This window comes from Hemicordylus capensis, chromosome 5 (assembly GCF_027244095.1).
Source record: "Hemicordylus capensis ecotype Gifberg chromosome 5, rHemCap1.1.pri, whole genome shotgun sequence".
Classification (NCBI taxonomy): domain Eukaryota; kingdom Metazoa; phylum Chordata; class Lepidosauria; order Squamata; family Cordylidae; genus Hemicordylus; species Hemicordylus capensis.
Window position 1 is genome coordinate 231,053,055 of NC_069661.1, and position 27,037 is coordinate 231,080,091.

The 27,037-nt window shown below is 42.5% G+C and overlaps 1 protein-coding gene across 17 annotated transcripts in view; it reads left to right on the plus strand.

Moving 5' to 3' along the window:
* Positions 1-27,037, plus strand: part of DGKI (diacylglycerol kinase iota) — a 427,669-nt gene that overhangs the window by 263,365 nt on the left and 137,267 nt on the right. For 15 of the 17 annotated variants that reach the window (XR_008307859.1, XR_008307858.1, XM_053252318.1 and 12 more), the window contains 2 exons: positions 6,586-6,648; positions 25,176-25,276. Coding sequence is in view for 15 of the 17 variants with exons in the window: in XM_053252318.1 (XP_053108293.1) it covers positions 6,586-6,648; positions 25,176-25,276 (164 nt within the window). In the remaining 2 variants the exon portion in view is untranslated. The remainder of the gene's footprint in view (positions 1-6,585; positions 6,649-25,175; positions 25,277-27,037) is intronic. The other 2 variants (XM_053252321.1, XM_053252317.1) reach the window with 1 other exon arrangement.

Here is a 27,037-nt window from a genome sequence, read left to right on the forward strand (position 1 = left end):
AGGGATTCACAGTAGGCTACCACTACCCACTTTATTTTAATGTGGGACAAACCACATTTCCACATAAGATTCTTGGGGGAGGTTAAAGTAGCAAAACCCTCCCCCAAAAGGCTGAGCAGTCCTAGGCCTTCAAAAGTATGTGACTAAGGCAGACCCAAAACGAAGAGCAGCACACTTCAGCAACAAGGATTTATTATCAGATAAAAAGAAAATGTATGCAATAAGAACAACTGTTGTTTCAGAAAACAGATTGTAAGAGAGTTTTCATTAACCTGGCAACACAGATTCCAAGCAATCAGTAAAGAAAAATAACTTCCCTGATGCCTTTAACTAACTTGGTCCTAACTTAGTACTTACAAGCTGTGGCCTTCCCATGTCCCCAGCAGTTCAGCCCGCTACTTCCTCAGGGCTCTCCTGGGACAGACTACAGTGTTGTTCTGTACCAGAAGCTGAAATTCCCTGCCAGAGACCCAGAAATTCCCTATTTGCCTTTGCATGCAGGAATTCCTTTTTTGCCCTTTAAATTCCCTGCAGGAATTAAACATTATATATGCAATAGACAGGAAATTTATATATATGTATGTATGATTTTTACCAAGCAAAAGGCCACATACTTCCCATCACCCTATAGCAAAACAAACTAGCAGAATTATATATACTCGATTTCAAAATAATAAGATGCATTTATTTAAGAAATACTGTATGTGTGCACTTTAGGAATACACAATACTTCAAGTTCCCGGACATAATCGCAGTAAAGTTTAAAAATAACATTAGCACTGTGAGGAAGTCGTGATTTCAGTTCTTGGGTAGCAACAATCTAAAATTTCAGGCAATGATTCCAAAACTCTGATATACTTGAATTGTCATTGGTTATAGACTCAAGGGTTTCCTTGTATTCTTCCCCCAAGGTAATTTTTTTAGCCTACTTTCCAGCAGGCTTATCAGATTACCCAGCATTCTGTGTGTGCCCCTGCCCCATCAACTTTGCAATGCCTGGACCAATATGAACCAAATTGGGTATAGTTGTAGGGACACATAGGGACACCTCAACGGCATAGTTTGTGATGACGTCATCCACCCTGATTCAAGATAGCGGGCGCGTAAACCTTTGAGGCGCAAGTGGGCTAACTTGTGAACTGCCTAACTGATTTTAACCAAATTTGCTACAGCTGTAGGAACACATAGGGATGCCCCAATGGTGTAGTTTGTGATGATGTCACCCACTCCAATTCAAGATGGCAGACATGTAAACCTTTGAGGTACAAGTGGGCTAACTTGTGAACCGCCTAACTCATTTGAACCAAATTTGCTACAGCTGTACGGGCACATGGGGAAACTTCAGTGCCATAGTTTGTGATGATGTGATCTACCCCAATCCAAGATGGCAGACATGTGAACCTTTGAGGCACAAGTGCACTAACTTGAAGACTGTCTAACCGATTTGAACCAAATTTGGTACAGTTGTAGTGAATGAGGCACAGGGACACCTCATTGATGTAGTTTGTAATGATGTCATCCACCCTGATCCTATGGCAGATGTATGAACATTTGAGGTACAAGAGGCCTAACTTGTGGACCACGATTTGAACCAAATTCCATCTAGTTGTAGAGAAAGTGAAAGGAAAGTAGGCAGACCAGTTCTTACTAGAACAACTTGTTTCTAATGGCAAAAAAAATGTGGGGATCCGCTTCAGGAATTTCTGCTACTCCTTCTCCCATTTCACCAGCTAAAATATAATGTTGCATCATAGTGAGAATGATTTCCTCACTTTCCTGCTGAGTACTATGTACAAGAACTCACTTATTTATTTATTTATTTATTCATTCATTCATCTATCCATCACATTTATATACCGCCCAAACTTTCATCTCTTTTAGTCTAGTCAGATAAGGGAACAACAGGAAAAGAAACTTTATCTAAAATTCCCTGCATCGCCTGCATTTCCCCCTGCATTTTCCCCTGCATTTTTCCTGCATTTCACTACTTTTTAGATAGGATTCCCTTTTCCCTTCTCCCTGAGTTTTGAAGCTAGAATTCACTGCATTTGGAGGGGGGTAATCCCTGGAAGGAACACCTCTGACAGACTAACCAACAGACCAAAGCTTCTGCTGGTGGCTGAGCCAGAAATCCCCACCCAGTCCTTTGGATTGGTCCCTTTGATTTGAATTTTCTGGGCTTTTTTTTTTCCTTTTTAGGAATGGCCCACACTCCAGGCAGTTGCTCTAAGTGATGCCTAGTCCTCCCTCAAATCTTTACTATCACTACAGCATTGCTTAAGCCAGGAGTTCTCAATGGCAAGCCATTGCGGCTGGGGATTATGGGAGCTGAAGTCCAACAGCCTCTGGGGATCCAAGTTTGAGAACCCCTGGCTTAAGCTATTTTGCTGCACTTGCTGAAGATTAATCCCCCTGCCCCCATGCATCATGTTCTATGGGAAGAAGACAGGCAATTTTGTTTGTTCTGTGAAGGTTTTCCAAATTACGGTGTCTCTTCCCTTTTCCATACAATTGAATTGTGAGAAAGGAAGTAGCTGAAATTAGGAGAACTGTTTGTGTGGCAGAAAGAACACGAAATACTGCACACTCATAACTCATGCTCCACACCTTTGCAACATGGGGACAAGGGCATGGGAAGAAATTTGATTTCTTTCCAACGACTCTCCTAATTGTAGCCCATTCTGCCTGCTCTGTACAGGCAACAACGATCTGGGATCAGGGTATGTGAGGGGCTGCCTGCTGCCACATGAACCTGCCTGACTGCTAAAATCATCTGTTGAGACTGTTGGGGGTGCTCCCCCTTCTGGAGGTGAGGTGGGTGGTTACCAGGGACAAGTCATCTTTGCTTCTGGTACCTCAGTTATGTATGGTACTCCCTTCCTAATCCCAAATATATTTGCCAGGTGCCTTCTTTATGATGTTGACTTCCAACCATAAAATGTAAACTGCCCAGGTGTTTAGTGGCGTTGGTTTGAGTGTTAGGGTTGTTTTTTTTAATGCTGTTTTATCTGCTGTGTGTGATTTTGTAATGTTGTTAGTATCATTCTCTTTTGGTATTGTTTTATTGGCATTCTGCTTTTTAAGTGGCTGTTTTGTAAATTGCCAAGGAGACCAATTGGTCAAAAGATGGGATAAAAATATGCTAAATTACTGGCCACTTCTGCTCCATCCAGTTTTACAGAGTAAAGGAAAAGGGACGGCAAACAGGACAGCCAGAGGTGACATTGCCTCCACATCTCAGGTCCCAAGGGTTATTTGCCCCTTTAGGGACCTTCAGATTAGTCTGAAATCTCTAGAATTCTGCTGCCTTTCCTGCCAGGTAGGTTGGGCTGGTCCTGGGTATAATGCCAGTGTGTGTCTGAATAGGGGGCAGGTCACACGTGCATGGGACTAACCTATTTACCAGCTTTAACTATCTTTAGATTGTATGTGAAGATATTTGCAGTGATAGGGAGCTCATGCTTGAATTTTTTTTGGAGGGAGATGGGAAGTAGGAGGGTCCTTAATGAAATCTGAAATCCCCCCAGGTTGTCCAAATCATGCTCCCAGGTTTATCCAAATCATGCTCCTTATAAATCTGCTAAAAACAGTTGATACGGGGACTATCATAATATTTGGGCCCCCTTTTCCACTGGTAATTTGAGCATTGCTGCCCAGCAATCTGAGTATGTCTGTTCTTGCAAAATGCAAACTATGTTTACTAGTATATAAATAAAAGTGATAAGCAATTCTTGTGGAGCTAGCAAACAGGGTAAAGGTTTAAGTGCCAACAATGTGCAATGTCAATGTTGTTTGAATCTAGATAGGAGAGGAAAAATAGGAGGCAAAGACGTGAACAAAGAGATATTACATTTGTTTATGGCTGCTATCTTTTGTCCATTTGTCTTCTGAGTCACGCCTGTTAGATATGGTGGCAAAGTTTTACTGAACTTAATCTGGGAGAGTCAATTTTCCTTTAGAAGAATGAGCTACTTTTCACTCTACCTCATACATCATTAACAGAATTGCCAGCTATACTCCACTTCCAGAATATCTAATAGAAAAACTGGTGATAAATGAAAAAGAGAAAAATTGGCTTGATAGTGACAATACTGCAGTGTTGGCAGATTGGCGAACTGGGGCTGATAGGTAATCTGAATGTCACTTTGAAGAGAAAAGTGCTATATACAGTAATCAGCATCCTGTTTTCCAATGATTGGTTCCTTGTCCTAAGACAAAGTTTAAAATGCTATTCTCTATCATGTAGCCAGTGGAGTACATCAGAACCAGCAATGTATGGATGTGTACTTGATTTTAACTTAGATTCTATCTAAGTAGAAATAAATAATAACTTGCTCCTAAAAACGGTTCCATATAATGAAATGGATCTTCAAAACTAAAATATGAAAAATGTTGTTTTTAACTGGCTGGAGAACCTGGAGTTACAATGTGATCTCCTACCCAGCTAACCCTTTTTAGTTTCAGAGATGGAACTTGTATCAGGTGGCCTTCAGACCATTCTGTGATCCCATGTTTAGATTATCTTACATCCATTTGAATAAATGATGGCGAAGTTTGTGAAACCTCAAGGGCCACCTCAGGAGAACATTGTGAAACAGTGGATTTACATGGGTTTTTTAAAAAAAGTATGTCACCCCAATGCCTCAAGGGAAAGCCTGCTTGGGTGCCCCCTCCCACCCCATAACCCACCGGCCCTCCTGGCCACAGCCAAGGCATTGGGCTGGAGGGTGAGTGGATAATGGGGAGTGCATGCCTGTCCTCCTTGCCGCTGCCTACTTTGCACCCTATGCAGGAACTTAGTTTGCTTATTGAGCGGGCCGGCCCTGTGTTTCACAGTTTGCATATTTTTGAGATATCCAGATTTTTTTCTTAAGACTATGTAGTACTTCTGTTTTATAGTTCTAGCTAAGAGACAAACACCCCAATTCTAAAGGCATTTTTTAATACATGAGGCTTAAATTGTTCTTGTGCACTTTATGAAAAAGGATTATTGTTGCTAATAAAAGAGAAAGCAGAGGAGAAGCATTTATAATGCTAATGTTGGTTTTACATTTGTATTCCCAGTGGAGCGAACGAGAACTGCTTGTGTGATTTGCACAAGTCATTAGTTAGACTGGTACATATTAATGGCTCAGTCCGTAGAATTTCATATGACTTTATGCTGCTGTTGCAGGGATACAATGCAAGCAGAAATGGTACTGAATTCTGGAAACCCCTGCTAACTTGGCAAAGAAGCATCTCTTAACGTGGCGATTCTCTTTATTTAGCAGGGGGAGAGTAACTGGCCCTATTCAACCCCAGCAGAGTACCTCCAGTGACTGTTGCTGGTGTCTATCTGATGTTTCTTTTTAGATTGTGAGCCCTTTGGGGACAGGGATCCATCTTGTTTGTTTGTTTTTCTCTGTGTAAACTGCCCTAAACCATTTTTGGAAGGGCGGTATAGAAATAACAACAAACAACAACAACAACAACAACAATAATAAAATAAGCTGAGTCTGCTCACTGAGGGGAGAGAGGTTTTCTTTTCAGGCCTATTTCAGGGCTCTAGTGAAATGCCCAGGCTCTGAAATGGGCCTGAAAAGGACAAAATGGTTCCTTCCAAAGATTCTAGCTTCCCGTGCAGAACCAATGGTGCCATTTGGTGCACCAAGGGCTTAGGCCACTCTGTACCCTGTGCTCTTCTCAATACAATTCCAGCTCCCTCTACCACCTCCATTGTGCTACTTATGAGAGGAATGGGGACTGGAGGCACTTCAATTTGGGCTGTTAAGATATAGGTTTTTGGGAGGGCTTGGTCAACCCTGCATGCAGCACTTGAGATGGCTGAGCATCTGCAGCTCTTCTTAACATTAGCATATATCACTGGCTGTTGGAATCTGTGCCTTGTCTGACTTTCCATGTGCAAGAAACCATTCTTGGTTGGCCCAAAGCCAGATTTCTAGCTGAAATTTTTCAAAATGAGGTGCTGTCAGTTGCCCAGAGAACAATTTGTTATGGGGCAGTTAACAAAGGTTGTTGTTGTTGTTGTTGCTGCTGTTGCTGTTGTAGGAATGAGGGGGAAATGGCAGGACAACTGAAGTGGCAAGACTGGACTGAACAAGCCTGGAGAAAGGCAGGGGAAATGTGTGACAGTGGTGTGCTTGATGTATATTTGCCTATATGGTAGCTCTTAGGATAAGGAACTATAGGCCCTCTTTCTCTACAGGTTGTTTCACGTTCTTACAGTTTCCAAGCTGTGAGAGTGCTGAGGGCTCCATCTCTAGGGATCTCTTGCAGCCCAGCAGCTAATGTGCCCAACCCTGTCATTGGCCTCTCCCATAGAGTTCCACCATGCCCTTTAACCAGACACCATTGTCCTTCATTGCGCTTGCTGCTGGTATCTGTTGTTGGCTTTTCTGTTGATGGCTGTACAGCCCTGGAGCTTAGCATACATCTCCATTTAGCCTCTGTGTGATGCCTTCCTTTTGTTTCTGTTTAAATGTTGTTGTATGTCTTTCTCTCTCTCTTTCTCTCTGGATTTTTTCTTTGTCTGTCCATGCTGTTGTGCTGATCCTCTCCTGGCTGCTCATTTCCTGCTGCCAATAGTATCCATAAAGTGCACTCTGGTGACCTGAGAAGAGTCTCAGCTCCCCCTGATTCCTTCACCATGTGAGTACTTCTCTTCTTTCCCCTCTTTGAAATACCTTCTGTTTCTCTTAGTACCTTCTCCTCCCATCCTGCATGGTTTGTGTGCAAGTCATCCTGAAACACCTTTATCCACACCTAGCATGTCCAGCAATGCAATAACCAGTGTCTAGATATGGAATGTGGTGGAGGTTAAGGGGGAATTCACAGAGCTTATCTGGCACTAAGGTTGCTAAGCATATTGCCCCCCTGTTGCAGAACCAAGGCAGAACCAGTTTGGTAAATTGCAATATCTGGTGGGTCAGGGACAGAGCCAGGACTGATCTAGCAGGTCAAGGACAGAGCTAAGAAGAAACTGGTGGGTTACAGGTAAAACCTGCCAGAACATTTATTTTACTGGCTCTTCAGATCCCAGTAACTGGTTGCCTGATATTATTGGTTCAGAAGTAAAATACTGGCTGATTGGCAACTCTGTGTGACAGCATACATTTCTTTTTCAATGAATTTCAAATAAGCTTTGATGAATGACCAGGCCTCGTTTCCTGCCCTCTCAAAATAGATTTGCTCACTCAGGCCATGTTGCCACAAACACTACAGCATGACTACCTTTTATTCCTTCTCTGAAAGAAAAGTTTCAAATGGGGAAAGAGCTGTAGTGCAAACTTCTTTTTTAAAGAGGTGTATGTATTATTTGTTTATTACCTAGCTTGTCCTTCATTCGTGGAGTTCAGAGCAGCATTGTAGCCTCAAACCAACCTTCGCAATGGGGCCTAATATATCATTAGGTACTCCCCAGTTCTCTGAGCTGTGAGAAGTTCCAGGGACAGTGCTATGGGGGCTTGGCTTCCACTGGAGAAGAGATCACTGGAGGCTTATGGTGTTTTAATTATCTTTGCCTCACTTATAAAAATGCAGTACAGCATCAGTGGGGGCAGACATCATGTGAACTCCTGCTAGGCAGCAGATCCACTGCCTTACATTTGATCTCCAAAAAGAGGCCCTGCACCCCATGGTACTCTTGTTTGTTTGTTTGTTTGTTTGACACTTGCATACCACTCAGTCCAAGAGCCCTGGTGGGAGTTGCAATCCAGCAATATCTGGGGACCCCTGCCAAAGGCCGCTAGTGGCCTCTTAAATATGTCTACAGCATCTTCCTTATGAGGCAAGACTACGAGGCAGGTCTCACGATCCGTGAGACCTGCTTTTTTAGAAACTGTGGGGAGAGCGGGCTAAGCCCACTCTCCTCGCAGATGAGCGGGGAGGGAGCTCTGGGCAGCCAGATCGGCCGCCCACGCGGTTGCCGGCTCCGTGACGGAGCCGGCGGGGGGTGGGGGAGTGGGGGCCATGTGGCCCCCGCAAGCCCCAGTATGCCCTGTGCGAGCGCACAAGGCATACTGGGGAGACCCCCAGCTGGGGGTCTACTCATGAGTAGGCGCAGCGTGAAGGCGCACCATGGCTACTCACGATTGTAAAAAGCAGGTTTGCGGAGTGCTCGCTCCACAAACCTGCTTTTTACCAGGGGTTCCAGAGCAGGTTAGCCGCTCCAGAACCACTGGGCTCGGTTGCGAGCCCGGTGGTTCTGACGATCAGCAAAAATCGGGCTAGTGGAGGCTAGCCCGATTTTTGCTGATCGTCAGAATAGCCCCTACAATACCTGGGGCTTTCTAGTTTGGAAAAAAGGCAACTAAGGAGAGACATGAGAGAGGTCTATAAAATTACTCATGGTGTGGAGAAAGTGAAGAAAGAGAATTGTTTCTGCCTTTCTTATGACAGCAAAACCAGGGGTCATCTTGTTAAACTGATTGGCTGGAAATTTAGGACTGACAGAAGGAAGTACTCTTTCACACAGCACATAATTAATCTATGGAATTCTCTGCCACAGGATGTGTTGATGACCACCAGCTTGAATAGCATTAAAAGGGGCTTAGACAAATTCATGGAGGATCGGTCTATTAATGGCTACTAGTCTTGACCATAGGCTACCTCCAGGCTCAGAAGCAGGATGCCTCTGATTATTAGTTGCAGGGTAGCAACAGCAGGAGACAAGGCATGTCTTCATCTCCAGCTTGTGGACTTCCCGGTGGCATCTGTTGGGTCCCTGTGTGAAACAGAATGCTGGACTAGATTAGCCTTGAGCCTGATTCAGCAAGGCTGTTCTTACATTCCTAACTCAGTCTGTTTCAGTTTGTGCATGTCCAACTCCCAAATAGAAAATCACAGTTTTGTTATCCTTGCACCTTACATCAGCCCTTCCCTTAGTGGGGCCAGGGGGCACGGTGCCTCTTTCAAGTTCTATTTGGCTTTCCACAGGCTATTGGCCAGACATGCCGGAGCCATCTTTGTATATCTCCCAACCAGTTCCCAATCACTGACAGTGTAAACCAGTGTAAAGTCAAGAAACTGAAAGAGCCCCTAAACAGGGCAAATCAGCATCAATCATTAACATTTTTGCTAAAAGTTAAAGTGATGTCCCCTGGCTGTGCACTAGGGTTTATTGTTTTGCGATACCAAGATGGGATTTGGATATTGGAGTATGATACCCACTCACCTTGAAATCTATTTCCTGAAATCAGCTTTCTGTTGCTTCGTGGTAAGATTGGCCCTTGAACTGATTTTGGATTCCACTTGACCTTTCTGCCTGGTCTCTCTAACATTTTCAGTCTCCCAGTTAATTTTGGGTGTCAGGTCAAGGCATGAAGAAAGTGGCAATCTTTTTAAAGGGACCTAGGCTAATTTGTTAGTCAAAGATATTCAGTATCTCCCGATCTGAAAAGAATAGATTAATCAGGCAGCTGTACTATGACTGACAATTAGAGTGTCTGATAAATTAAAGTACAAACCCAAGGGGCACTAAGGAAATTGGATTTGGGATGTTAGTTGCTTTGAGATTCAGATGCTCGTCTCCAGCTTGGCAATGCGTGTTGTTACTAAAATTTTGTTGGAACAATATGGCAGAACAGATTCTGAGCATTTGAGTGGCAATAGATAACCTTCACATTTCCTAATCCAAAGTCATCTTGCAGAATCGGTCTTGAAGTTTGGATAGTGAAATCTTAAACATTGTTGGCAAGTGTTCCATATTTTTAATTGGTGTGACCTTCCCTGAATTTATATTGAAGTTACTGAGTTGGAATTAAGCACATGCATTTTATAAGTCCTTTGCTTGACAGTGTGTATGTTTCTGTGCTGATTTTATTTTGTCAATGTTGAGAAATCAGAAAGTAGCATACACATCATCTCCACCCCCACATAAAGTGCCTTGTTGCACTCATTAAATTTTATATGCTAGCTCAGAGTGTTTCTTCTGTTTTAATTAATCATTTATCAAATACATGTTTTCTTCTATTTACATTCTGCACAAAAACAGTAGGGCATTTCTGACTCATTTGACTTATAGAATGTGGTGGGAGTTAGATATTTTAGTACTATTTACATCTCAGACGACAGACATGAGAAAAGACAGTACTACTGAGATAGCCAATGCTAATTGTTCAAAAGAATGCATATGCATGCATGTGTGTGTGTGTGTATACACACACACACACACACATATACACACACACTTGTTTGTATCTGCTGTATCTATGTGTCTGCTAAGAGTCGACACCAACTTGACGGCTCTTAATCAATCAATGTATCTGCTGTCTAGTCAAGATCAAGACTATTCACATCTATAGATTAGTTTGTTTGAAAATCCACTTTTCTTACCTCCATAGGTGCCTAGCTTTCAAAAAAAATTATTCACATTTATTCCAGCATTGAAAGGAAGCCAGCCTCAAAGTGGGTTTGGGAGTACGTTCGTAGCCAGAAATGTGAAGAAAATGAAAAAGGCAGGGAATCATTATTATGCAATCAGAACATAAACACACATTTCCTAGTGTGTTTAAAGTTATTTAATTGGCCAGAATGCTGGAAGGTGAGATCATTTGTATTGAGTGAGCAATTGGGTAAAACCTACACACTTCCCCCCCTGGAAACTCCACGAGTAAAAGGGCTGAAAACTGAATGTTCAAGGAGGGACCAGTGTTCCCTCTAAGGCGTGCACACATGTGCATGCTTACAAGTTTCTGGATGTCTGCTCAGTTAATTTTAGATCCCGCTCATTCAGATCTGGAAGGTCCCACGCTGAATGCATGTACGTGCGTACTGCTTTGATACTGCCACTCAGAACAAAACTCATTCTGCACATAGATGGAAAAAAATTACACTGAGAGAGACCTGAACTATCCCAAAGTGGGACAGCCCCTGCCCCCTGATTTGGGGTTAAACAAAGTTGGGATTACTTATCACAGAGCTTGCAGATAGGACCAAAGGTAAGTTTAACAAAGGAGAGCAATATGGATTAAAAGTGAGACTCGCCTGTACTCTCCAAAAAAATCCTGGGTAAACAGCTGGTGCCAGCACCCCTAATGGAGTGACCTAATGGCCAAGAGAGCAGGAGGCTGTTGCTTCGAATCCCCACTGGTATGCTTCCCAGACTATGGGAAACACCTATATCGGGCACCAGCGATATAGAAAGGTGCTGAAAAGGCATCATCTCCTCCTGTGCAGGAGGAGGCAATGGTAAACCCCTCCTTCTACCAAGAAAACCACACGAGAGCCAGAGTGGTGTAGTGGTTAGAGTGCTGGACTAGGACCGGGGAGACCCGAGTTCAAATCCTCATTCAGCCATAAAACTAGCTGGGTGACTCTGGGCCAGTCACTTCTCCCTCAGCCTAACCTACTTCACAGGGTTGTTGTGAAAGAGAAACTCAAGTATGTAGTATACTGATTTGGGCTTCTTGGAGGGAGAGCGGGATATAAATGTAAAAATAAAATAATAATAATAATAATGGCTCTGTGGTCACCAGGTGCTGACACCGATTTAATGTCAACTTTCCTTTAAGAGAGGAGAGCTGGTCTTGTGGCTTGTCCCCTTAGCTAAGCAGGGTCCACCCAGGATGCATATGAATGGGAGACTTGATGTGTGAGCACTGTAAGATATTCCCCTTAGGGGATGGAGCCACTCAAGGAAGAGCATATAGGTTCCAAGTTCCTTCTCTGGAATCTCCAAGATAGGGCTGAAAGAGATTCCTGCCTTCAACCTTGGAGATGCCACTGCCAGTCTGTGTAGACAATACTGAGCTAGATGGACCTATAGTCTGACTCAGTATATGGCAGCTTCCTATGTTCCTGATCAGTAGAATGTGATTCTTGTTTGTGTTCTGATTCTGTGGAATTAGGCACATCTGCGTGGAATTGTTGAAAAGTTTAGTATGATCATCCAGTGTACACATAATCTCCTCCTCCCACTACCACAATGAATATATGCCCTCCTTTTTGCTGATCACCCACCAGGCTACACTGCCAACAGGGGTCATTGATGGCACAAGCCATTGGTGTGTGATGCAAACATGCCTCAGTGAGAAGTGGGTGAGAAAGAAGTGTACTTATTCACAAAAACAGCTCAGCAAGGTTATGAGATTTAAAAAACTTGGTAGCAAGTGGAAAACTAAAAATTAAGTGGTTGAATCTTTAAAATGCCTGGGGAAATAAAAAAAGTTGTGACTTGGGGCCAAACTTGATATTGCCTAGTAGACATGAGCAACATGCTACCTGACATTTTGTTTTAAATGGAGATCAGCTATGGGAGGTTCTTGATTTGACTGGAGGAGTGGCAGGAGAGGAGGGGTGTTTAACGCATTCCCTATGGACAGTTTTTCTACTCAGACCAGTAGATGAAAAGGTAAAATCAGCTTGTGGGAGACAATTTTCATGGGATAATGGTCTATGAGGAGGAGTTGAAGCATCCCCTCCCCCTGTTGCTCCTCCATTCAAATTCACAGCTTCCCGAGCTGCTTTTCATAACCATGAAACTGTCAAAAGATTGTTCGACACATCTGCATTTTAACAGCTAGTGTACCCTGCAAGGTGCAAAGTGAGTTGTTGAGTGGATTTTGCCAGGGATGCTGCTGCACTGTTGATGACATGACAGAGGAGGCTGGCTTTGGGTATTCACCATATTTCTATGGAGGAAGCAGATTTGCTCATACAAAAGAATGCAAATGTGGATCTGCATCCTCTTTTGAAATGAATGGGGCAGCTGTTGAGGATAAAGTGGCGACAAGTTTGCATCACTGTTTCTACACCTACGTAGCACTGCTGGGCCAAGAGAATATGTATGTGTGCAGTATCCTGCTTTTCCCCTTTTCATGTCATCTAAGGCTGTTTATCATACATCATGACCTACTCTGTGGTCTGGAAGCAATCACTTCCATATGCTGGAACATAATTGGATTGAGCATTAGTGGCAAAGCAGCTACCTTTCAGAGAAGCTTCTCTACTATTACTGGTCTTCTCATCAAAGAATGTTTGATAAGCTTCTGGGGGGCCTCAGTATGAGCCCCATCCTCAGATGATAGAATTTGCAAAGGAAGTCCTCCTCCGTAAGCTGCTGTTCTCTGAGGCAAGGCTGGTGGTGATGAGGAATAGAATATTTTGGGTTGTGGTGACCTCCTTTCTGAAGACTTCTAGGCAGTTAGTTAAAGCTAGCAAAAATTATTATTTTGACCGACTTGCGGGCGTTGGTGTTTACTCAGTGGACTGTAGACCGATAATCTTTTATTGTTATCTTTTGTTTTTAATGTATTTGTATGTTAACATTTTGTTATTGCACACATAGTCTATTTTTTAGACTAGTGGGGGGAATCATATGTTTTCGAGGAAACGAACAGGGATACAGTTTGAAAACCACTGTTTTGGAAACTATTTTTTTTAAGAAATTAAATTACCTCCTTTTGAAACATCTGTGTTTTCATGCTGATCTTCCTTTCAAATTCCCTTTGGTTGAAAAGTTGCAATGTTCAGGTCAGTAGCACAGTGTCCTGGAAGACTGAAATGTTCTCCACTTGGTTCCTGATTTCATGTATGTTTGATGACAGATATGTGTCCATTTATTCTTTTGTGTAGAGACTGACTCTTTGGTCCTATGTAGACATCAGAAGGGTGTTGCTGAAAACCTGCCAGCATTTTTCAACAAGAATGTCACCACTTTTCAACAAAAGAACTTCAAAGGGAGATTGCTGGCTGGAATTTCTGAACTAGAAGTTATCAAGAAGTTTGTTTTTATTCATTTAGGACTCAGTTGAGAGCAGGGTTTTCTCTCCTGCAACATACATTGAATTAGCATAGCAAAGCCTGGATGGTGTGCTGTTATTATTGCTGTTGTGAATGGTCACTGTGTTTTATCTTGTATACACCAGAGCTCACTCCCTTAACCTAGTTTTCAAGGGAGGCTCTGTAGGTGGGTTTAGCACCATGGTGCCACTGGGATCGGGCACGATCACAGCAGTTCACATGCACATTCAAAACCAGGCTGGGCTCTCTTAGCATGGTTTTGCACATCTGTGTAAATAGCCTCATTAAATAATAGATTCCCACAGTGCACACACTCCTGATTTCTGGTTATGAGAATCTAGAAATTTTCAGCAATGTCAGGTTGGCAACATGCCAACCCAGCATTTAACTGGGATCTTTAATCTTAAATTGAACTACCGCCATCAATCCCAGTTAAACGTTGAGTCAGTGTGTTGCCATCCTGATGTTGCTGAAAATTCTCATGACCAGAAAATGGGTGCATGGACATTACGTAAATCTAGGATTACATTGTTCTGCTCTTGTGAATTGGCTCTAAGGATCTGGTGAAATGAATTCTAGTCCATGAAAGCTGATGCCACAATAAATCTGCCATACCACAAGACACGTTTTGTTCTATTTTGTCATGGTATCCCTTTATGTTTTGAATGAGTAAAATGTTGTCAAAGAAAGCCTCATTTTTAATGTATCACTTCTAAGCTCTGACAAGGAAATCTCAGTAGCAAGGTTAATTATTTTTCTTTTGAGGCTGCTGCTTTCCTTCTTCCTGTTGTTCTAGAGGCAGGGGCATTTAATTAGTTTGCATGTTTATTTCTTCTTCAGGAGATAGATAATTCATTAATCTGTCATTGCAAACATGCCCTAGGGGAATTTTGTATTTTCCGAAGTTTAATTTTGGGAGATTTTTTTTTAAGGAGGCAGATTTCTCACCGAATCTTATTAACAATGTTATTACTTCGATGGTGATGTTGGTTGCTGTCTTTTTTAAAAAAACAAATCTGTCATAAATATTTGACTGGATTCTCCCCGCCCCCTTGCCCGGTCTCCTGTTATTCAGACACATGAAGGATAAGATGTGGTTCACAGGACTTGTAAATAATTGGAATGAGAAGAAAGGCGGGTTTAATTAAAAGTTCTTTTCCAGCAGAATCAGCCTGTGCTGTGGCAGAAATATTGTTCTGATGTCAGCTGAGTGCACTAGGTTCAACTGCTAGCCTGGATTCTCCATTTTCTTCCCACATGTCACTGGAGGCAGAAATGCACAGCCAAAATAGAACAACACTGCAGCATTTCCACAGAGTCTGGATGATTAATCAGGTGATGCTAGAGCCACAGCTTAATTCCACTTTGTATCTTATTTTCAAAGGTGATGGTGTGCTCTATGCTTCTTCAGGATTGCCATATGTGGCAGAGGGAAAGAGCAGGAGCATCTCCCTTCAGGGGAGATGGACTAGGGCACTGTTACATTGCCATAGCCCTTGCCTACTAAAGTTTCAGACATGAGGCAAAGCAGATTGAGTTTATCTTGGTCTTTCTCTTCTCACCACCAATCCTGATTCCCTGGAATGACAAGAGGCTCCCCAAGTTTCCTGCCATGGACTCCAGCTGTTGGGATTCACTTGGACACTGACCTGGAGGAAACTCCATTAGAGGAGGAGGAAGAGCCCACCACAGCCCACCCTGGGCCTGATAACCACCCCTCGGATTGTTCAGAGTTGAAGCAGCCAGAGCCAGAAGAGCCCTGGAGCACTTCAGGCTCAGAACCCTCACCCCCAGTGGGGTTCCTGCCCCTTCCTTGGAATCCCCTCCATTTCCTCCAGGTCCCTAGGAGCAGAGGCAATGCTGCACCAGTGTGAAATTCTAGCTCTGAAGGTGGTGCTTGCCTGGTTCCTTGGGGCCTCCATCCCAATGGGCCTACTTAGGAGGCCAGCTTTGATGCCTCCTCTTGAGTAGGGATAAAGGAGTGGGTGGGGCTTTCATACATTGCATAAGCTTTCAGTTGGCACTAGCCTTCTGCTGATTCAACAGCTCCGATTCAGAGTCTGTGCTTCTACTCTTGCTGTTCAGCTGCCTTTCCTGACCTAGATTCAGATAGCAATCCTATACAGAACTAATTCTGGAATGGGGGAAGGTCTATTAATTGTAAGTTCAGGTAACTGGCCTGATTTTCTGCAGTCTCTATAACACTGACCACCCACTACACTTATATTGTGCTAAGGAGAAACATGAGGGCCATGAAAGCCTGGGTTGTGACTCTGTGGGTGATTGACAACACTGTATAGTCCATCCTTCCACAAAAGCTGACAGGCCCATGAGTGCTCCCATTTGCCAGGAGGCTTCATACACAGGGCTTCTGCCCTGAATCTCCTTCAGGAGAGAGTGTGTGTTTGTTCACACACCAGCCAAACTTACCCTGAAGTCCCGTTGAGATTCTTGGACCCACTCCACACACAAGTCGGGCTTTGTCTTGCGAATTCTAGCTTATCTCAAGGTATTTCCAGATTTTTAAAATGCTGGTTTTAAGCTGGTTTTTCTGAAAATGCTGGAGCAAACAGGGAGAGGCGCTGACGTAGAATCATTAGCATGTTAAGAGGCATGCTCTCCTCAGAAATGCAGATCTATCTCTGTATGGAGCTCTCTCTCTCTCCTGCTCCCCATTGGCTAGAAGGAAAACTCTGACGCCTGCATGTGGAATTGTTTCAAAAGAAAACCGAGAGCAGAGGGGAGGGGCTGCTTCCTTCAATGTTGCGAGTGTAGTTCGAAGTGGTTTCGCTCAACATTTACCCCTGAAGCCTGAAGCCAAGTGCGAATAACTCCCTGGAGAGTCATATGGTTCCTGTCAAGGACCCAAGATTGGGACTAGGAGATTAGTGTTTGAAATATATAGATGTCAAAATAAACAATGAGGCTGTTCCCACTAGCAGCCAAGCCTAGGCTTAGTTTTTGTGTTTTGCTCTTTTATATTTTAACTTGCAGACAGCTTTGGTAATGTTCAATTGAAGCATAGTTTAAGCATGGTTTGAATAAATAATTAAATTACATGTCAGTAGTATGGAGAAAAATGTGTTTGTGGAGAATTTTTTGGAGTTTTCAACATTTCTCAAGGCTAAATGGAATATTATTTTATCACTTTGTGCTGATGATTGCTAGAATGCACACATCTGATTTCACTTTAGCAGAAAGTTACTGAGGAGAAGGGGTGGGGGAAACCAGCTGGACATTATTGTTTTCCTGCTTTGAAAATGCAACTGTTTAGCATGGTTCTTGGTATATAGTCTAGAATTCCAGTAGTGTTCGGTATCATTAGCACTGACTAATACAAATTGATATCATTTTTGCTGTGCATGTGATCGTGCAAATATGTAGCCATTGTATTTTCCTGTTGAAGACAAATGAAATGTGCCTTTTCTAGTCTTAAGAGTGTGAGTGTTTAGGAATGTGGTTAAACAACCCTAGGAAACCCAATGACCCACTCCAAGGCAACACATAGGATCTACCCTGTCATTTGATCACAGGAATAATAAAAGAGGTATGAAAATGCCAGGGTCAAACTCAAACAAAGAATATATGATATGGAGCATCAAATCGATCAGGGCTCTATTTCCGTTGGTGTCCATTTGGGCATCCAAGTTTCAAGTTTCAACCCTGCAAGATACCTGAACCAGATAACCATGCCAAAATACTGCAGAGCTTTGACAGAGGCATGATGCAATGCCTTGCAAACAGCAGTTCTGGAAGGGAGATATCAAAAAATTCGCTACAAAGAACGTACTTGTCTCTGCAAATCAGGAGATATTGAAACAACTGTGCATGTGCTCCTTTATTGTCAATTTTGCTAAGATATACGGCATAAACATATAACCCCTTTTATTAGCTGCCATCCAGGTTGTACAAATTCTTTTAATCTTGATTATCTTTTAGCTGACTGGAATGATTTGAGATCTTTTAATGTGGCTAAGTTCTGTTTAATAGCCAGTAATATTTGCCAGGAGTTCATTACGAATCATTGTTAACTGATCTTTATGTTTAACTTTGTGCTTACGTACTATATCATAACCCTGTAGGTTGTGTAGGGTATTTTTGTTGGGCTTCTGTCTGTAAACTGTGCTGGTTTGTGACCATAATAAAGGATTGATTGCTAATTGGTCAAAGAGGCACCTTTTAAATGTGGTGATTCTCTTTACTGAGCAGGGGGAGAGTAACTGGCCCTATCCACCCCCAGCACAGTACTTCCATTACTGTTGCTGGTGTCTATCTGATGTTTCTTTTTAGATTGTGAGCCCTTTGGGGACAGGGAACCATCTTATTTATTATTTCTCCATGTAAACCGCTTTGGAAACTTTTGTTGAAAAGCAGTATGTAAATATTGTTGTTGTTGACTGAGGTAATAAAGTGTAATGGTATTCAGTTACTTGGATGTAGATTTCAGTCAAAATTCCTAACAGGAAGCAACAGAATTAGCTATGGGTTGAAATCTCTTTTCTTGGAAGACCTCTGTCTTTGATGCTTTGGGCATTGGGTATCCTGCCTCTGGGCAGGGAATGCATGTGACCTTCCATTAAAGGTCATTCTGAACATTGTGATGGCTATGTTGAGGCCTCCTGAGATAGCCTCCATGTGGTTGCTGTAACCTGTAGAGTGGCTTGCTCTAGCTACATAGAGTTCCTTCACCATGCAGAAGGAGAGCATTGGAGACGAGAGCTGGTCTTGTGGTAGCAAGCATGACTTGTTGCCATAGCTAAGCAGGGTCTGCCCTGGTTGCATATGAATGGGAGACTTGATGTCTGTGTTAGCACTGCAAGATATTCCCCTCAGGTGATGAAGCCGCTCTGGGAAGAGCAGAAGGTTTCAAGTTCCTTCCCTAGCTTCTCCAAGATAGGGCTGAGAGAGAGATTCCTGCCTGCAACCTTGGAGAAGCCACTGCCAGTCTGTGAAGACAATACTGAGCTAGATAGACCAATGATCTGACTCAGTATATGGCAGTTTCCAATGTTCCTATGTATGGAAAACCTCTGTGATGAAGGACCTTCACATGATATGTGGCTGTTTGTGAGTTGGCTGCTGTGTGGAACCATGTCTGTGTGGGGCCATGGCTGTGAACCTTGGTTGTGTGGAATATGGCTGCTGTGTGTAACCTAGAGTTCCTTCACCATGTGTAGAAAACTTTTGTGATGAAGATCCTTCACATGATACATTGTGTTTGTGATATGGCTGCTTGGTGGAATATCTATTATGTAGAACAGCTACCATATGAAGGCAGTTTTAAACTGCCTCCAGACTGTGATTTTAACATGTAGACTAACCCTCAGCTCCCATTAACTCTGGCTGACATCTGCACTAGCAGTGTGTGGGTACAGCAGTGCTGAGTTCCAGACTCTTCTTGTGCCAATGTGTGAGTGAGGGAAGGGGTGATTTTTGATCTCCCCTTCTCTCTGAAACCCATTGTGCATCATGAAAATATGTCCATGAGGGTTGCATTGCATTTTTTTTAATGCACAGTGGCTTCAGTGGAAAGAGGAGATAATAGAAAACGACCCCTTTCCCTGTTTGTGTGGCAGGTCAGCCGCAGTCTGGAACTCAGAACTGCTAGCCTGTATGTCAGCTTCTGTATCCCAGTTTTGTTGAACTTCTACATGTGTATAGAAGCTGTGTATGTGGTGGAAGTAGGATCACACCTGTCTGTCCTGCCCTGTCTGTCCTAGTATTTTCTGTGCTAAGCATTTTGGGTGAAAAACTAACTACACAGCAGTTTGAAAAAACACGAATGTGAAATATATCAAAACCAAAATACTACACCACCAGTGATATCCCTAGAGCATTCCCAAAAGTTATGTATTACATTACTTTTTACAGATGACCATTATTTTAAAAGGCAATGCAGGAATAGCATTTAAAAATGTAGAAATTCCAACCAAAGCACTTAAGGTAATTAATGAGCACACAGTGGTGCTCCTTGTCCTGACAGAAACAATTTGCAATAGCCTACTGGAGATTTTATGAGATGAAAAATGTCAGTTTTTATAAACAGTCTTCCAAGATGCAACAGTGCTGAAATCCTTTTCTACCAATGAAATGCAAATTTTGTTCATCACTAGGCATAATTAACAAAGTAATTCCTTGAGTCTAAGGAGATCCTAGGCTGTCAGGTGCTGTCAAAATGGCTTGTTCATGATGATCTCACTCATCTTATTGCTAAAAATAAGTTACAATTATGTTTCTGTTTGAGATAACCTGTGAACTTATCCTGGCCTTCTTTCTTTGATAACAACAATAAGTGGTTATCCAGATAACTTGGGAGGCATTCAAAACTTCCAAATGTTCAGATGTTCATCTCTGCTTTGTTGGCTTCATCCCAACAAACACAGGTGGCAGTGACAAGGCCCTTGTTTGAAAGGAAGAGAGATGCCATTTGTGCCACTCTGTCGTATCTTATTTTATTCTGTGCCTGTTAGTTTTCAACACTGTCAGTTATTAGTTTTCCACTGTAAAGTTGCTGAAATATGTTCCCTCTTCTCAGACACTGGCTATCCAATTAAATGTGCATGTTCTTAGATTTGAACAGTTTTGTTAGTTGCTCCTTGTTTAAAATGGTATTTTTGCAACATTATTGATCAGCTTTCCATTAAAAAATGCTCTTGGAGGATAGTATACAAAATTAACCAAATAAAAGTATATCACAATCTAATGACTTACATGACAGCATCAAAATGCCAAAAGCAACAGCCACTGAACATTGCAAGCAGAATTTGGAACCCTCTCGGGTAGGTTCTAGATGGTGTTGCTTAGAGACTGTTGCTCTTCAAAATAAGAGCTCCAGTATGGAGTTCCACACGGCTCTGTACTGTCTGGCCGGACATCGGCCGGAAGTGGACGGAAGTCGCGAGTGCGCGTGTGTACACTTCCGGCCGATGGCAGAAACAGGGCGGCAGGGAGGAATGCTGCCACCCCGAGGGGCTTAAATCTGACAGCGTGCCGGCGGGGGAAATGCGGCGGGAGGGGTGAGTACACCCTCCCACGCCCTTAAAGCGCTACCCCCGCCGGTGCCGAAATGGCCCCAAATCCAAAATGTTTCGGAGGCCTTTACAAGGGCCTCCGAAACATTTTGGGCACATGCCTACTTTTTAGCATCTACATGAAACTGCTGGGAGAGATCATCAGGAGATTTGGTGCAGGGTGTTATCAGTATGCTGATGACACCCAAATCCATTTCTCCATGTCAGCTTAATCAGGAAATGGCCTAACTTCCTAAATGCCTGCCTGGAGGCGATAATGGGCTGGATGAGGAAGAACAAACAGGCTGAATCTAAGCAAGATGCAGGTACTCATTGTGGGAGGTCAAGACTTAGGAATTGGTTTAGTTCTGCCTGTTCTGAACAGGGTTGCACTCCCCTTGAAAGAGCAGGTATGTAATCTGGGAGTACTTCTGGACCCAAAGCTCTCCCTGATTTCTCAGGTTGAGGCAGTGGCCAGGAGTGCTTTCTATCAACCTGGGCTGATTTGCCAGCTATGTCCATTTCTGAAGATAAATGACCTTAAAACAGTAGTGCATATGCTGGTAACATCCAGACTTGACTACTGCAATGTGCTCTACGTTGGGCTGCCTTTGTACACAGTTTAGAAACTGCAATTAGTACAGAATGCAGCAGCTAGGTTGGTCTCCGTGGTTGCCCAAAGAGATATTACACCCATTTTAAAAGAACTACACTGGCTGCCAATAAGTTTCTTGGCAAAATACAAAGTGCTGAATATTACCCATAAAGCCCTAAATGGTTTGGGTCTGAGGTATTTAAAAGAGTGCCTTCTTCATCAATCCTTTGCTGTTAAGGTCATCTGGAGAGGTCTGGTTGTGGTTTCCACCATCTTGGTTGGTGGTGACTTGAAACTGGGCCTTTTCTAAAGTTGCCTCCTAACAAAATTAGAGTTTCCCCTTCTCTGAATGTTTTTAAGAGAGGCCTGAAAACATACCTGTTTAGTCAGGCTTTTAGTTTACAGTTTTAAAGTTTTGGTTTTAGAGTTTTTATTGTATTTAGAGTATTTTAATTTTTTTAAATTATGTTAATATTGTAACGGTTTTATATTGTGAATTGCCCAAGGAACTTTTTGTATGGGTGGTATATAAATGTACTAATTAAATACATAAATAAAATTTAAAAAGTACCCCATATTAAACATTTTTTAAACCTGCCAATCTTTAGTTTTAAAACCTGTCTTTTAGGTTCTGAATTGTAGAGGCCAGTGATAGAATCCTTGACAATAATCTTACTTTTTCAGTAAACCTCTTTTTCAGTGCTTAAGAAAACACACACACACACACACACACACCAGTAACTTATATACCATGCAGTCCTCCATTGTTCTAAGCAGTAGCAGCTGGTGTTGGTGCTGGTGGGGGTGGCGAGAGGCACCCTTAAGTGTAAACTAGGAGGTGCCTCCTAAATTAGGAAGTGCTTCCACTACCACCACACCCGAACGCTGCTTCGAGCAGCAGTGTGCCACCCAGCATCCCCTGCGGTGGGAGATCACCTCCACCACTCACCTGGCCTCTGCAGAACTGCCAGAGGCCAGGTGAGTGGCAGAGGTGATCTCCCACCGCAGAAGATGTGCTCAAAGAAGTGTTCCGGTGTGGTGGTAGCAGAGGTAAGCACCTATTAATTTACACTTAAAGGTGCCTCTCGCCACTCCCCTGATGGTGCCCACACCAACCACTACTGGTTCTAAGCAAGATTCATATGCTGCAGCTTTCTACTGAAAAACATACCAGTGTTGGTAGTGGAGGCAGGGAGCCTCCATGCCTACTAAGCACAGTGCCATTGCTGTTCTAAAGCTGCTTCCATTATTCCCAATGGAAGCCTCACTGAATCAGCGATGACACTGTGCTTAGCAGGCACAGAGGCATCCCGCCTCCACAAACAGTGCCTGTGTGCTTTTGAGTAGAACACTGCAGCATATGTGCATCACACGTAGAACAACAGATAACTTCATGGTATGTAAGCCTCTTTGTCAAGGGGCCAGATCAACTTGTACATGGGCTGCGGTTATGCTGAATGTGTTGCCTTCTCCTTCTCCTCCATCCCTTGGATTCTAAGTCTCTAGGTGTGCTTATAAAAAAAACCCCAAGCTGGTAAAGATATCCTGTTAGAGGAGATGTCCAAATGCCAGTTAAGGTAGACACCTGTCCCCTGAAGCTGTGCTAGAAGTTACAAATGCAGCTGTCTCTTGGAGAAATCAGACAGCTTTTCTTGCATGCAGACAGTTTTTGACATCTGAGGACACCTGGACAGCACAACTGGTATTATTTAGCGCTCTGTGTGTGTGTGTGTGTGTGTGTGTGTGTGTGTGTATATATATATATATATATATATATATATATATATATATATATATATATATATGCCTTAATTGTTTCTGTTGGTATGGTTCACTCTTTATAAGTCTTAAAAACTATGGCATATCCTCTAAAGCTTAAATGTGTTATGTATTACTCCAAAATAAATGCCTGTAATGAACTAAGAAATTATACCTTTTCCAGCTCACTTTTGTAACCTGCAGTTTCTTACTCCCTGTCACTTCCAAGACAAGGCAGTCTGTGCCTTAAGGTGCTGCTTTAACAGGGAGTTCATTCTCAAGTTCTTTTTGTGGTTTTGTTTGAAAACAATCTGTGGTGACAGAGGTGACAGAAGGCCTTTATAGCAACCAGCCCAGGTGTAAAATAAACTCCCTCAGAAACATTTGTTAATTGCCCTCTCAGTAGACTACTTAAAGAAGATCGGTGAAAAGATGTCTTGTTAGATCAGCAAGGATTTTTTCCCCAAATTAAAGCATAATGTTATAATAATTCAACCAGGAAAACTTTATTTGTTGAAAGCATAGTACTTATTGAGGTTGATTGCACAAAATAACTGAAAGCCATGTGCTCAGCCTCCTTGGGAGACATTTTAGGTCCCATGAAAGAAGACATTTGGTGGCCATAAATTGGTTTTCTGTTTCTAACTCCTGGTTTTACCTCTGTTGGGAAGACAAGGAAAATACTTATATATCAAACTTTGTTTTCTCTAGGTTTTATTTATTTATTTACTCATTTGTTTATTCAGTTTCATAATGTACAAAATATAAAATACAATAAAATTCCATAAAAGTTACATTTAAAACCTTAAAATCAACATTAAAAACCATAACACACACACACACACACACACACACACACACACACACAGACACACATTAATCAGAAGTAAGAAAGCTGAGAAACCTGGCAGACTCTAAGAGGTAAAAGCCTAGATTCATTTTATACACACTGATACCTATTGATTGACCTAGTATGATGAAAATTGAACTAAATGCTACTTGGATCATACAGCTCTGTGCATATTCAATACAATGTGTCTGTGGGAACAATCCAGTTTGGGACCATGGAGTGACTAAGGGTCAAAGCCTTCTCCCCCTACTCTGGTCCCAGTTTAGTTTAGGTGCCTACAGTAAAATGTGTATGGCCTTAGTATTTCATATCGAACCCAAAAAGCATGATTAAGCTCAAGTTATAGGACACATCCACTTTGGAAACTTACATTGGTTGTATACCATGTGAATTATAATGGGCTCCTTCAAAGAAAATTGAGAACTATAGTCTGATGAGGGTGCTAAGAATTCTGTTACAGAGCTCTTGGTCTCCTCAAGATATTATGGTCTCCAAAATTTTCTGGGGAGAAGAAATAAATATTGAGTTTGTCTATAGTGCAGAAGATGCATCCTAAGTAGTTAGTACCCAATGAATTCAAACTCAGATTTTATATGAAGAAGACTTTGGGGTCTTCTAATGCTCATCTCTCATTTAAAGTGCACATCACTGAGTCTCTGAAGCTCATTTGTAGGTCCAAGCCCAGCAAAATTTTCTTGCATCTCTATTCTGGACTGGAGTGAACTAATTTCTCTAAATGTCTTGAATCAACAACAAATGCTAAGTTTGTTCTTTTGTTCAGAAAAACTGTGACAGGGTTGTGATAAGTAAGGTAAGAAGGGCTGCTTGTTGCATTATATTAGTAACACAAAAGCAAGCTTAAATGAGGCTCACTTTTGCTGGTTTCAGGGCATGGGATTGCTTGGATTGCTCAGTGCTAGAGGCCTGTAATAGTAATCAGATTTATGGTGGAAACCACAGTGCTTATATTTATGACTTGATTCTAAATGGGCTTTTTAACCCCTGTGAACTGAAGCTAATGGTGAGCAATTTATTTGCATAAAGCTTGTGTTTTGAGATTGGCAGTTTAGTGCCTGTGGGGGACTGATTTTGCTTAGACTTCTGTACTTCCTCTCTAATTTCTACTCATTCTAGCAAAAGTAAACTATCTGATGTGGCAGCCTGTGTTAGCATTGGCCGTGCATTCTTTTCTGTCTGAAACATCTCTTGTCTTTCTTTGTAGCCCCCACTCCGTCCCAGAACGCCTGCGGATCAGAGTGAACAGAATTGGTTTGCAAGACTATGAGGGGTTGCACTATGACAAGGAAAAACTTCGGGAAGCTTGTAAGTAAAATATGGCGAATTAGTATAAACACTTTCATATGCTGTCTTAGGTGTATAGTCTACTTGATCAGGGGTCCACAAAAGTTTGTTGGGCTTGGTCTTCACTGCCAACCACTGTTTCTAGTTGCCAGTAAGGTCTAGGCTTCTTATAGCCTGGTGAGTGAGTATTTCACAGCAAAAACTGGTGGTTGGGTGGGATGTATGTGTATCTGTAGCCACATCTCTTGTCCATATTATGATGCTGTCTCCTGGTAAATGATGTAGCCTGGTGCCATTTTAAAAGAGGTATTCCATAGTGTTGCTGACCACACAAATGGTGCTCAAGCATGTGTGGACTCCACGAGTGTGCTGACGTGGATGCAGGAAGCTGAATGGGGTGGTGGAGAGCAGGTAAGGACCTGCTCTCCTTTTTTAAAAGTTCCCTTTTGAATTTCCCTAAAAGTGCTCAAACCGCTCTTTGGGCACATACTAGTTCTTGAGAGAGCATTTCACATATGGAGGCATAAATCTCCCTTTCTCTCAAACTACGATTCCTAGCATTTTAAATTCATAAGAACACTCTTTCTGTTCTTCAGAAACACACCGAACAGATCAGCAACTCACAGAACATTGCTTATTCTGCTCTAACACTCCTTCTGATTGGCTCCAGCAAAGCTCACAACTGTCTGGCACTCCACAGAAACTTATGTCACTAAGTTTTCATAAAGATCCTCAAGCATGACCTACAATTTAGCCTCAACTTTCCTTCCTCATGGTAATGGAATTGCAGCCCCGGCCAAACTCTGTCCCAGATCTCTAGGTCCTGGTAAAGTGTATCCTTTCCTCACACTCACATGCTTGGGCCTGCTCTCTGCCTTGTATGTTGCCAGCAGCTTTAAAAGGACTGTTACTTCTGTGGCTGAGTGTACTGGAAACTTTTCCTGCTGTTCCCAAATGGTGGCCAGATGTATGGACGCCTGGTCTTGATGTTTTATTAGCAGAAGTGTGAAGATCTGCATTCAGACAGGTTTATTAAGCCTAGATTAATTTAGACATGGGAAAGATGCACAATAAGCCTGGCTTATCTTCCTATATGATGTCATTACAGAAAATTGTCTAAATATGGAGTTAACACTCATTCTGTTCCTACTGCTGGAGAGGCTACTGGAATTAGACATTTTTTGAATTTGAAGGGTAATATCAGGTGAAGGAGAAACATTGATTATATGAGGTGGTTTTTTAAAAGGCGCTTTATGATGGCCTGTTGGAGATACAACAGTCATGTTCACATGTTATTTTCAACACAGGTACAGTGTGCAGTTATTCAGTGTGCAGAATAACGTGTGCAGTGTGCAGAATAATGTGCAGTTTTTCACATGTTATGTTCAATATACATACAGTGGTACGCTTCCTAACTAAAGGAACAGGAATAGGGGGGATGTACCTAGATTCACTTTTAAAATGAACATGCATATAGTCATTGATACAAAAATGTGTACATAAGAACAGCCCTGCTGGATCAGGCACAAGGCCATGCCTCTGGGGAGTCCGCAGGCAAGAGGTATGTGCATGCTCCTCTGCAACAGGTATTGAGAGACATCCTGCCTCTGAGGCTAGAGGTGGCCTATAGCCACCAGACAAGTAGCCATTGATAGACCTGTCCACCATGAATCTGTCTAAGCCCATTTTAAAGCCATCCAAGCTGGTGGTCATCACCACATCCCATGGCAAAGAATTCCATAGATTATGCATTGTGTGAAAAAGTACTTCCTCTTGTCAGTC